The 13,950-nt window shown below is 39.6% G+C and overlaps 1 protein-coding gene across 4 annotated transcripts in view; it reads right to left on the reverse strand.

Annotated features, from left to right (window-relative positions):
- Nucleotides 1-10,813: 10,813 nt before the first annotated feature.
- ATP2C1 (ATPase secretory pathway Ca2+ transporting 1) overlaps nucleotides 10,814-13,950 on the reverse strand; it is a 110,947-nt gene continuing 107,810 nt past the window's right edge. For all 4 annotated transcript variants that reach the window (XM_060099034.1, XM_060099033.1, XM_060099031.1 and 1 more), the window contains 2 exons: nucleotides 13,314-13,455; nucleotides 10,814-11,602 (listed from right to left, as the gene is read on the reverse strand). In XM_060099034.1, coding sequence (XP_059955017.1) covers nucleotides 11,472-11,602; nucleotides 13,314-13,455 — 273 coding nt within the window. In that variant the 3' untranslated portion in view covers nucleotides 10,814-11,471. The remainder of the gene's footprint in view (nucleotides 11,603-13,313; nucleotides 13,456-13,950) is intronic.

The following is a 13,950-nucleotide window of genomic DNA, read 5'->3' on the forward strand; positions in this document are numbered from 1 at the left end:
TTTCAAATAAGTTTTTTTGTGGGTTTTTTTTTTTTTTGCGGTACACGGGCCTCTCACTGCTGTGGCCTCTCCCGTTGCAGAGCACAGGCTCTGGATGTGTAGGCTCAGTGGCCATGGCTCACGGGCCCAGCCACTCCGCGGCACGTGGGATCTTCCTAGACCCAGGCACGAACCCGTGTCCCCTGCATCGGCAGGCGGACTCCCAACCACTGTGCCACCAGGGAAGCCCCAAATAAGAGTTTTTGAAATAAGGAAATTTTTGTTTAAGAGTGCATGGGGCTCCACAGTAAGGTTGTTTTCGTCTCTAAAGAGATGGTTATTCCCAGAAGAATCAAGAAAAGAGCAGTCATATGCATCGATTTTTGAGAAGACATGTATTTTTCCAGCAAATAACGGATCTAATGGGGGCTATAAGCATGTAAGATCTTTGTAATATCAAAATTGTCTTCCTTGATTCCTGGAGCTGGGGGCCAATCTGGAAATTATACCACTATGAGTGTCCTATTTCCTGGCTCATCCACACTGCTTTTTAAAATCACCAACCTTGGGCTTCCCTGGTGGCGCAGCGGTTGAGAGTCTGCCTGCCAATGCAGGGAACACGGGTTCCAGCTTGGGTCTGGGAAGATCCCACAGGCCGCGGAGCAGCTAGGCCCATGAGCCACAACTACTGAGCCTGCGCGTCTGGAGCCTGTGCTCCGCAACGAGAGGCCACAACAGTGAGAGGCCTGCGCACCGCAATGAAGAGTGGCCCCCACTCGCTGCAACTAGAGAAAGCCCTCGCACAGAAACGAAGACCCAACACACCCAAAAATAAATAAATTTACTTTTTAAAAAAGAATATACTTATAAAAAAAAAATCAGCAACCTTGCATGAAACACTATTCCTTCCCAGTTCCACTTTGCCAAGTGACTGGTTTGATAGGCACCAAACTGAAGAGTGTAGGGCTATGGAATTTAAAGTCAATTGAATTATATCATTCACGTTTTTCTTTCATTAACAGGAATTTTTCAAGCCAAGGGGCCTTCATTCAGTAGACATAAGAAAACAGGTTCCTTTCTCTAACTGTTGGAATCGGGCAGGGCCATTCACTTGAAACTACCCAGCTTTGCAGTAAAGGAGTTAAAATCGAATGTCCATTAACTCTTACTCTCTGAGAATTCAGGAAAGTTACCTACCCCGGTATATATCTTCTCCTGTATATATTAAGCGAGAGGTTGCAAGCACTCCACAAGACATCTGAGGGGCTTTACCAAAGAAACAGGACATAGTACCCAACCCCCAAAAGTCATGCTTGTGTAAGCTGTCTGGGGAGGTAAAACAACGAAATAACGAGAGAACATTTTATGATGCAATCCGCCAGGTGCAAATGGCAAACTGCACACTGAAGGCTATAATCAGCAGTCCCAAGGACGAGGAGGCTAAATCAGAGGATTCTCAGATATGGCTTTTGAGCTTGACTTTAAGAGACAGGGATGTGATTGGGATGAGGTACAGGAGGCAGTAGGAGCACGTGTGTAGAACGTCCCAACTTGGAAAACCTGTTTCATTTTTTAATCAAGTCTTTAAACCTTGTTCTTTCTGATTCAGTTCTAGCTAATGAAATCTCACCTGAGTCTTTGGGGATGTTAAGTCTTCAGTTAGCAATTTAAGTAACAAAAAGAACTCTGGACAGCGAAGATCAATAAATTTTAGGAATAAAGTTGGAGAGAGAAGAACACTATAATGTAATCTTCTGTGTTAGGCTGTGATTAAACTTTTATTTGTACAAGTCCTTTTTGAGATACCTGGACCTGGAAAGTTGAATATGTATATCCTATAAATATAAATTCTAAAGGCCTTTCATAATAATTATGACAAAAAAGAATTCAAATTAATTTCAGTATTTGCATTTGGATTTCTAATTCAAATTAATTAGTTTTAGAAGATAAAGACCTTTATAGCTAGAAAGATCTTACAATTATCTTTTCCTCCTTTGTGCATAAAATAAATGAATCAGTGACTATGCCTCAGTTACCCTATCTGTAAAACAGGGATCAGAATAATTCAAGTTGTTGTCTAAGGATTAAATGACATGTATTTTAAGTTACTTAGAACAGTCGCTGGCACTAAAAACATGCCATAAATGACAGTCGTTGTTACATCCACACATGAAAGCCAAGAGCAAAGCAAGGGATCTGGGAGAAGTGAGGGTGCTGGGCAGAAACATAAGGCACCATGAGACCAGTGGCTGCCAAAGCTCATGGCAGAATTTTGCAGAGGCAAAGCAGGTCAACACTATTAAATATGGCTGAGATGAGAAAAGCAAGAATGTGAGAACATTAAAGCAGCTTCAGCAGAGTTGCCAGGCTGCAGCCACACTGAAAAGTGGAGAAGTGCCAGGAGAGTGTGGACAGGCAGCCAAGCTCAACCTCAGGAAACAATAAAGACCAGAAGGAACTAGCCCTGTGTGAGCACTTTGCCCCTTGTCCTTTTTTCTTGTTACCAAGGAATTTTCTGTAGTGTTTTTAAACCCAATTTGAAAGAGTTTGGGATATGTTTAGAGACAGGAGAAAATTAAGAGCAGGTATTACCTCTTCCTGCAGCTGCAAGGGTTATATCCTGGCCCTACCCCATAACCCTAAGGAAACCAAACACGGTCTCCCCAGTAGTGAGGTTTCCAGAGTTCACCGGGCACTGCTCTCTAGCACATGCTGTTTGGCTGGTTGGCACACCATGAACCCAAGCAGCATCCAGCAAGCAGTCACTCCTAAGACCAGGAGAAATAATTCCACTTCTGTAAGAGGACAAACTTTCACTCCAGAGATAGTGACCTTGTATTCTTAGTGCAGTGTTTGTGGGGGTACTCGGTATTTATCTCATAATGTCTTTCATTGGTGCATTTCAGTCAAGGCAGCTAGAAATGATTCTGTATTTGTATCACTTTGAAATGAAATACTACTTCTTTTGGACAGATGTATTAAAAAGATGCCTCTCCACTTGAAGCAACAGCTTTCTGAACCATACAGGATACGTTGCTCTGGCATTTCTTTCCAGGTCTGAATAATGCTAAAATTGAAGCCCATCCAGCTGTAAAAATTCTAAGATGAGAACCTCATGCTGAGGAAGAACGTTTTAAACTTCGAAGGCATGGACTGCCCTCAGGCAGCATACCAGTCTGTTATAATGGGAGAAAGAAATGAAGAGGTAATACATGGAAAAGTGTTCCAGCTAGTTTCACTGGATTCAGTGTTCGGGGAGAGAAATTTCACATGAACATGTTGCAATGCACATGCAATCACCTTTTTTTTTTTTTTTTTTGGCCTTGCTGCACAGCTTGCGGGATCTTAGTTCCCCAACCAGAGACTGAACCCAGGTCACAACAGTAAAAGTGCTGAGTCCTAACCACTGGACTGCCAGGGAATTCCCCCACATGCAATCACTTTTATTCCTAACTAGTAATAGGTAACATTTTAGGTATCTGGTTAATACAGCTAAATCTTTGGTTGAAACAGCTAAATCATACATATTTTAAGAAATTTTCTCACTACCACTTTAGGAGATACTTGGGAGATTTCTGTGTACAATGTTAACACACTGTCATGAGGATCAAGGAATACCTAGGAATGTTTTTGCAAAAAAACAAAACAATCAGAATATTTCAATACTGCATTTTTGATACTTTATGAGACTGAATCATTTGACTCTGTGAAAACATTGGGTTGGCCCCAAACTTTTTGGCCAACCCAATACCATCACGAGCTAGCATACAAGATTAGGAAAACTTTCCAGGTGTGTTGATACATATAATTAGCGCTTCTTGGAGGATTAACTGACGTGCTGTTTCTTCTTGAAAAACTGCCATGTGTGTATCCAGCCATCACTCCCCCCATATCTTCCTGTGTCTGGTTCATGTGGCTTCCTCGTAACGGGGGAATAAATCAAAGGATGTTGACAGGAAATACAAGTCTACTCTTCAGTGTCTCAGTGCTTGCTGTGATGGATACACAGTAATGAGCTCTATTTCATAATGGAGGACGTGGATTAATCTACCTGTTAAGGTGAACTTGCTCTGACGTGGAAGCCTTTGAGTAAATACATATTAACATTACTCTAAAAAAATAGGGTTTATAAACATACCAATGAGAAACACTACAAATTGCTAAAATTGCTAAAAACAGCATTTTATGCTTTCATTAAAAGACTGGAAAGAACCCTCTGTTTTCAGATTTCCTATTCAGTTGTCATTCATTTGTGTAGGATGGGGTGTAGCTGGGAAATGAGGGAACCAGGGGGTTCTGTTGGGGATATGTTAAACACAGCTTTTAGGCGCTTAAGTGCTGAGAAATAGCTGCTAGGCAGCTGGATATATGTCTGGAGCCTAGATTAGGCTTTGGGTGTTGAGATTATGAAATGTTTTCCTCTTCTATTCCTCTGTTTACAAATATCTCCAGTGAGTATGTTGTACTGTTATAATCAGAGAAATGTTTGTATAGTTGAAGACTCTAGGAAGGATGGCATCAAGAGAGCAATCTTCTGAGGTTCCCTTGTCTTTCCCCCCAAAACTAAGGAAAACAAGGTAAAAATGGTGGGCAGGGGGCCTTTGGTATTGAAATCTGGGAATGGTGACATCTACAAATCCAAGTTCCCAATCACAAAACACTGTAGCCCTTCAAGCTCCCAGATTTATGCAAGTTGTGTTTGTTTTTTTTAAACAAAGAAACTGACCCTATTATGTATAATAACCATAATTCATTCTGTAAAGCTATTTTGATAAGTCGGACAGCCAAGGGGGATTCACTAAGAAATACCGTCATAACTTTCCCTTAGAAATATAAATATTGTGCAAATATGTTTTGGTTTAGAAGGTTGTGTTCTTCCCTAAGACTGAACTGATAGTAAGCCTGCACAAACGACGACACCTGTTTCTGTGTGTTAGGAAAAAGCAACTGATGAGAGGGAAGCCCCCACTTCTGTCCATCCAAGGGGGTGGGAGGGGCAGGTGGATCAGAGAAGAGCAGACTCTGCAGTAGAAACTTAGGCGAGTTGTGTGTGTTGTGGAGCACAACTCAGATGGGACAACAGATCAGAACACCCCACTCACTGTAAGAAGAGGGAGCCTTGGTGATGAGGTGGGACAGACAACAGCTGGCATGTCCTTCCTGTTGATGACATTCTGAGAACAGACTGAGTCTCTGACAGCCAATCTGGTATCAGGGGCATCCATCCCAGAGAGAATATCCTGCTGGGACACTGGACGGTAGAGAAAATCGATGCCACTTCCTTTCTGGTCCACTGAATGCAATGCATAGGCCTCTTCTGCTCTTTGTAAATATCTATGAGTAGGCAATTTTTTCTTTCTATGAGTAGGCAATTCTTTCTCAGCATGAATACAGTGGTAACAATATGGAAGTGCATGTGCGTACCTGTGTTCCAATAAAACTTGTGGGCGGTAGTCTGTCATCCCCAAAACTAAATCAACAGCCCTATGTGGGTAAGTTAGGAAGGTATTAAAATAAGCTGTTTCCCTAACTTGTAACACCTCCAACTAATTCATGGGCTATCTAGACCTGTTCCACAAAGAAAGATGCTTATAAATTCTAATGCAATCTTATTATGCAACTATATGGATGAATATGAGAAAGGACCGTGAAGACACACTCATTTATAACTCGATCTAACAATGCTTAAATATAAAGTTTTTCATGTTTTTCCTATCAAGCATACATTTTTCTGCCATTTGTTTGGGGCCTGCTATATACTGCTCAAAGACAGTATTTTGTGAGACTCACAAGTTGTTTCATATTGGCTTTTAAGATGCAGACCTGATGAAAAAGAGTAAGTGGTCAAGGCATTATGGTATTTTATTCATGACCATAGATGACACCAAATTGTCACTTCTAACTATACTTATCACAGGGAAAGCCTTAATAGAAAATTGCTTTTAATATAGTTGAGTGAATTGGTATTTTAAAAAAAACAAAAAACACCTGTATCAAAGAGCACATTTTGTTTTGAGTTCAAAAACTGGAAACACTCAGAAAACAAAAATGGACTTCTATGGTCATGTAGAACAATGTGCCCAATTTCTGGCACTGTGTGCTCTCAGTACTGTGAGAGGTGGTTTCTACCCTTACCTAAGTAGAGCAGTGCAGTTACTGCTGAAGAAATACCGGTGTGACCTGGACTGATGCGTGAAGGCAGTTCAGCAAGGCTGACAGCCATGGGGCCGCTGCAGACATGGGGCCTTTGCCAGGGTATCTTATCAATATGGCTAGACTTGAACACAAAGGGAGCGGAACGGCGGAGCCAGGTGGGCCCTGTGATCTGCACAGGAAACACTGCCTGCCTGGAGCAGAGCAGACAGGAAGGCCCCACACTCAGACGTACACGGGGACGCTGGCGGGTCTGGATCAGAGAAGAACTTACAAAGGATCAAAACTAAAGCCTCCAAATATTTTCCTACCCAAACTTCACCACCTCAACTTACTTTGAATGAAAAGAGAAGATTATAGCAAATTTCTTGTCCAGATTTAGCACTTACATGGCTTGGACTTAAAATTTTAATACTTTCTAAAAAATAAAATCCCACAATTTTATGCCCAAACTTATGGCTGCATTTATTCTTAACAGTATTTACAAGAAACTGCACCCACACACACACACACACACACACACACGCACGCACGCACGCACCTTTAGAGCTACCTGGAAAGGCCATCCTGGTGGGCTCTTCAGCTGGACTTTGAAGAACAGGTAAGAACTCTGATTCTCAAATTGAAACAGAGGAAAAAGTATTTCAAGTTGAAGGAATACTGTCCAAAAACACCAGTAAGTGGATTGTGTTGGAACATCATGTGTGAGATATGAGGCTAGAAAGATCCAAGGAAGAATTATGAGTAAAATGGAAACGAAAAAAAACCAACATCGTTTCTACTTGCCTACCATAAATTCTTAATAACTAAAGAAATTACTTAAAAAAAATCTTACTCTGTCAAAGCTGAGTTTACATTCATTTATTGGTTTACTTTTATCAAAAAAAACGATGCTTGTAACAAGATATTATTAATATTTTCTTACTACCTCATAATGAGTCAGCCAGGGCTTTAATTCATTCTGTGCTAGAAACCTCATCCAACATATCCACTGGGAAAGGACATCACAAACTTCACACTTCAAATTGACCTGTGTCCCACTGAAAGTTGCTTGGCTCTGGTAATTCTCCCAACAGCTCTAGTAGCCAAGCCAGAAAGCCAGAAGCTGCAGTATCTTCCTCTTCTCCCATCAGGTCATGTCAATGCTCTCTCTTAGAAGGCAGAAATTCCATGTTTTTCTCTCCATACTAACTGCCACAACTTAGTCCCTCTACCTCATAAGCTTCTACAATTCTCTAATCAGTCTCTCTGTTTTGTCTTTACAGTCCACCCTCTGAGCTTCCATCAGCACGTTACAAGACAAAAATCCAAACTCTTATCACAGTCTCGAAATCCTACAGCAGGCTACAAGCCAAATGTCTTTACCTTCACCACCAGGCTCCTGCCTATCTGTCCAGCCCTCACATTATATATATTCTCCTTGCCCTAGCCCCAGACTCCTGTGGTTTTCACCTGTTCCTTCCAGACCCCACCAACACCTCTGCAGAGGCTATGCCATTTGGTTACAATATCCTGCTGTTCTCGGCTGCAGATTCTCAACTTAAGGCTTGATTCGGATGCCACTAGTTCTAGGAAATTTGACAGCCCCCTCCTATGAGAAGTTATTTCTCTCCTTTGGCTACTGCAGCACTTGGGGCAGCACTTACCACTGTACCACATATATTTCACTTTGGTTTCCAGAGTTAAGACTGAGAACTTCCCAAATCTAAACCTACCAAAATATTTGCAGACTATTATACCTACAATAATATCAAGGATTGGTTAACCACTATCCATTATTAACAATAACTAACTCTGAAAACCAAACCCCCAAACCCAACAAGAGTTAATAGTCATACCAAGTGCTAACTGATCTCAAGGAAGCTTAATTATCAGGATAATCTGTCTAGTCACATACCAGTTAGGATTAACATTTATCCACACCATGTTTTAGTATGCAAATCAGCTACTGTTTGGATTGCAGCTTACTCTAAAAAGGCATTTCAAAGATTTCCAAATGCCAATCTCAAGGGAAACTTCCAGTAAAATGTGTGCTGGCTTCATTTTACTGTATGTGTATTTTTTTTTAATTTTTTTTTAAACTAGATCCTTACTCTATCTACAATTTCCCCTTTCTTCTTTGCCTTTATTATTTATTTATTTATTTATTTATTTATTTATTTATTTATTTTTGGCTGTGTTGCATCTTCGTTTCTGTGCGAGGGCTTTCTCTAGTTGCGACAAGCGGGGGCCACTTTTCATCGCGGTGCGCAGGCCTCTCACTGTCGCGGCCTCTCTCGTTGCGGAGCACAGGCTCCTGACGCGCAGGCTCAGTAGTTGTGGCTCACGGGCCTAGTTGCTCCGCGGCATGTGGGATCCTCCCAGACCAGGGCTCGAACCTGTGTCCCCTGCATTAGCAGGCAGATTCTCAACCACTGCGCCACCAGGGAAGCCCCTGTATGTGTATTTTTAAAATAAATGTGCAAAGACCACTACTAAATTTCAACAGACAGCCTGTTAATAGTTACATCCTCAGCTCACCCAGTCCATGAACTCTTGAAGGGCAGGGATGCCACCACCTTTCTATTCCTAGTACATTCTAGGTACTAAAGAAAAGTTTACTGAAATGGCAATTAATTCATCCATTTAAACTGAGTGAGTCATACGTAGAAGTAAAATGCACCTGAATTGCCAAGTGACAAAGGCAGAAAGCAAGGTAAAGTTAATTAAGGTTCTTAGATCTTATATTTATTGCTTGCCACCAATTCATTTCACTGAGAAGCTGTTATATGGCCAGTTCTCACTTTACTTAGGTACTATATGAAACAGATCAAAACTTGAAATGACTTCACAAAGATTACCAATGTAAAAGATGTACCTTGCATGGGTATGAAAGGTAAAAAAATGTGTTTTATCCTTGTGGGTGTGGTTACTGCTATTAAATGAAGTCTGTGTCCTGAGGGGGTAAGTTTTTTAGGTTGCCTGGTTTCAGGCTGTTCCATTTCTGGGTCATGCAATGCCCAGCAAAAATCTGTGAGAACATGCTAAGCCTTGTTCCTCTGCCGCCAGTTTGAATCATTTGAGGATTATCTACCTAGTTGGTGAATTAAAGCTCCTTTTCTTCCCTGATATTTAATCACTTTGAAGTCAAAAAACTTCATGAGGTAGTCTAACAGGGAAAAATCACATAAGTTAGTATTGTTAGGGACTCTACCAAGTCCCAGGGCCAGGAAATGGAGAAATATTTAAAATTTAGATACTAGTGCATTTGAATTATCCATGCTAATTCTGATAATATGCTATGTAAAATACCCACACAGACCCTACCTAATTTGTTGTTTTACTATGGGAAATCTGTTATACAGATGTAGTATATCTGAACCGTACATTTCACTTCTTTTTAAATCAGAGATTCAATGTACTGTGAGTACTGCCTAATTTCTGTATCTTCAACATCCATATGATTTTAATGTTAACAGTCCCAACTGGAAGAACATTAACTTATAAAAATAAATCATTCTGGGGGAAGGTTTAAAATCTGAACAATAAGATAGGCACATTTATTTCATATGAGTCATACTATGAACCTAAAATGCAAAGCAAAAGATTGACGTGCACTTCATATTTCAAGTCCTTGTAACAGAGAAGAAAACTCATTACAAAACTTAGATATGATACATCACCATCATTAAAGATAAAGTTGATTAGACAATGGTTTCCATGTACATTTGACTATCTAGCCTTAAAGAGTAAAGCAGAATAAACTGCAGATATCTCAGGTCCTTATATTAAACTGTTTCAGTAACAAGACTCAAAGAACAGGTATCTTTCCTATCGTTAACAACAGTACTGCAGTGCTAACAGTGCAGTTTAATATTGGTGATAAAAACCAGAGAGCGATTTACCCTGACGGTTTAAAAAATTAATTATAAAATGCAAAATTCCGTAACTTCAGGAAGAATTAAACATGTAAGAATTTGAGACCCGTTTCTGTTTCAGAGAGAAATATTCAACAGGAAAATGTATTTCTAATTTTGAATTTCTGGCCCAAATTTGCCACACACTCAAAACAAATTACCTATACCTCATCCAGCTATAACAAAAACTGATGGCATTCCAAGAGCAAATCTATCTATTTCTCTAGCACGCCCAGTGAAGCAGAACAAGGCAGAGGACAATGGTGCAAGCAGGAGAGGGGCAGGCTCCAGGCTGTGCTGCAACCTAGGCCCAAAAGCTGCAGATACACAAAGAGTAAAGGTCAGCACAGAATCTTCCACTTATACTCTGCTTCAAAAACCATCTGTTTAGGTTTGGGGCTTTTTTATTCTTTAAGTTTACCACTCTATACTTCATAAGAAAGATTTTTTAAAGTACACATAAAAAGATATTAAAAAGTAATAAAATTCAGACATTTAGGTGAGGTACTTAGATTTATATTTAGGAGATGACTTTGTCAAGGTGCTGCTTGACAAAGTATGTATTGATATTTAACTCTAAAAGAAGGCATAACACATTAACATAATCTGCTATAAATATCAGCCCAACCAGTCTTAAATTTTTTTGACTCCATGACTAAGTGTTAATTACAGAAATGGCTACCCTACCTAGAATGCCACTCCACAGCCCTGTATTAACTGTACTAGACCAAAGACTCATACCAAAAACCAAAAGAAGAAGAAAAAGAAAAGGCAACCATTTACACTTACTAAGAAAAAGCAAACATTTACTTCAAATTGCAGTATAAGCTTTTCAATCACAAAAAGAAAGAAAAGAACAGTAATCTGACAGTGGTCACATCCTGTGCAAGAAAACTTGAGATAACAAAAATGGTAACACAAGGTAGCTGGGCTGCTTACACTGCAGGAAGAGGAAATACAGTAGCTGAAATATGGCACTCCTGGGAATCAACTTCTAAACCAAACAGAATGCCTTTGAAATGATTAAATTTATTTGTGTATTAGTAAGAAAGCCCCACCACCATAAATAGTACAATATTTAAAAATTAAAAAAAAAATCATATTTATCTAGGATAGATTGTGTATTTGAACTGTTAGACCTCTTTAAGTGCAGAAGGTGGTTCAGGTTTTGCCTGTTTTTTAAATTAAATAACTGCCCATACACTTTACGAAGTTCCACTCAATCGCAAAAGCCAATTTAAATCAAGGAATATGTTATCAAAGTTGCATAATTTCATTTGCGACTGTCAGCAGGTTAGAATCTCAAATCAAGTCTTCAACACTCATTTTTAGTCAATAAAAAGTTCAAAAGTTCTCAAATCTTCATTATCCTCTTGAACTTGCCCTTCTAAATGATCCTCAGACTGCAATTCCTAGTTTGCAAATAAAAGAATGCAATATGCATCATACTTCAAGAAAAGACGACGATGTCGAGCTAACAGGCTTCTGGATCTTCTCCCTGCTTCTTTCAACCTTCTTGATAATTTCTGCCACTATGCACACTGACGAGGTGAGACCCAGAAGAAACAGCAAATCTGCAAGAGAAAGTAAGTTGTGTTTTACAATTCTTTAAACTTACAGTTGCAGAGCTTAATAACTTATGTTTTTCTAGCATTTTACCACAGCTTTTAAAATACATTATTTCTCAACCATTCCACAAAGTAGCCACAATTGGCCTCAGTTTAAAAATAAGGGAAGTAGGGGTTTCCCTGGTGGTGCAGTGGTTGGGAGTCTGCCTGCCGATGCAGGGGATACGGGTTCGTGCCCCGGTCCGGGAAGATCCCACATGCCGCGGAGCGGCTGGGCCCGTGAGCCATGGCCGCTGAGCCTGCACGTCTGGAGCCTGTGCTCCGCAATGGGAGAGGCCACAACAGTGAGAGGCCCGCGTACCGCAAAAAATAAATAAATAAATAAACAAGGGAAGTAAGGCTCAAAGGCACTAAATGACTTATCTAAGGTCACACAGCTAGGACAGGCAGCAGCCAGAGAACTAGAACTCAAGTCCTGACTGCTTCCCCTGAACCATAACCGAGAACCACAACCTTTAACAGCAACACAAGAGGAGTTTTCTATTTAATAGATCACACAGCCTTTTTTAAAGGCTCTTCAAGCAGTGGTGACTAATTTGATTTTTTAAATGTCTATCTGAAGATTACTTAGAAATCTGCATCTTATTCCACTTGAAAGTCACTGTTTAAAGACCATATCTTTACAATGGTATCCACACTATCTCGTTCTTATTTACTGCTTCAAACAACTGCACCGGTCTCCTTAAAACTCCATTTTTTTTTAAAGAGGAAGGAATATGAATATGAAATTAAAATCTTGAAATTAAACTAGTTCAACTCGAAGGTAAACTTTAACTTACAGCAAAAAATACAGTGATTCGTAAATATCCAAATTACCTTTAAAAACCCAAGAATTAGAACTAGCATTATCATAAAATGCGTCCGTTCTCAACTTTTTTTTTTTTTTTTTTTTTTTTTTTTTTTGCGGTATGCGGGCCTCTCACTGTTGTGGCCTCCCCCGTTGCGGAGCACAGGCTCCGGACGCGCAGGCTCCGGACGCGCAGGCTCAGCGGCCATGGCTCACGGGCCCAGCCGCTCCGCGGCATATGGGATCCTCCCAGACCGGGGCACGAACCCGTATCCCCTGCATCGGCAGGCGGACTCTCAACCACTTGCGCCACCAGGGAGGCCCGGAAGATGAACTTTTAAATGTACTGTATGGTGATGCATTTAATGCACAGGCTGTGAAAGAATAATGACTGTCTTCACATCAGCTTAATAAAACTCTCTGCTATTAGGGCTGTTATTTCATAAAATAAGAATGTGCAAATTAGCAAATAAGAATAGGAAAATATTAGTTTAACAATCAAAATGGTAATTTTAAAGAAGAGCCATTTGGTTTTCAGTGAGCTTAAGTCTAGTTTCTTCTTCATACAAGATTAAAAACAATTACTCTGTAACACGTTTTGATTTGCTATCTTTCAGAATCACCAAATAGGATTTTGACAAGTGACAACCTATAAAAAATTAACAAGAAAAAAATTACAAAAAAAGTTTAAAACCTAGAGTTGGGAGAGTGACTCCCCTAAACATTTCCAAATGAGAAAACAGAGCACACACATTTTTCAAAGCAAGCCACTTATTTCACTTTTTAAAAGAAAATTTTTCTTAGAACAAATGCATTAGAAAATACAGCTCATTTATAATATGTAAATTATAAAGATAACATTTCCTTTACCCAGTATACTTAGGCTCTCGGTCTGAAAAACTTTCTGAAGTGGAGGAAAGTAAATAACTAATAACTGTCCCATGATGGATCCAAGAACTGCGTAGCAAAACATTTTATTACTGCAGAGTCCAATCTCAAACACAGATTTCGTCTGTTGGGAGAGCACAGAGTTCAGTTATTACTCCTTGGTCACAGAAACAACTTCTTTATTATTACACCCACCTCCAATTTTTAGTAAGCTGGACTGAATTCTACAATAGTAGTACCATGAAATCTCTAAAGTTTAACTATTATTTTGGAATAATACAGATGGAATAGGGTAAATTTTAAAGCAGCTTCTCTTCATCAGGGGCTTTAAGAGTGATGCTATTAAAAACATAAAGATCACAGAAAATTCTTTTAGTCCTCCAAAGCATAAGAAACTTTATTTGTATATGATAATGTTGCTAAATCATTTCTATCATTCATTAAGGTACATAGTCTAAAAACCTTTCTTGAAGAATGGACTTAGTTACGTGTGTAGCGAAAAAGTAAAAATGCCTTTCATAAAACAAAAACCAAATACTAAAGCTTCTTCAAAAATTAGTCTAAATTAATGACAATTCACTGTACTTGGGAAGTTCTAGCACGGTGAATGGTAATAGAT

This window comes from Mesoplodon densirostris, chromosome 5, assembly GCF_025265405.1.
Source record: "Mesoplodon densirostris isolate mMesDen1 chromosome 5, mMesDen1 primary haplotype, whole genome shotgun sequence".
Classification (NCBI taxonomy): domain Eukaryota; kingdom Metazoa; phylum Chordata; class Mammalia; order Artiodactyla; family Ziphiidae; genus Mesoplodon; species Mesoplodon densirostris.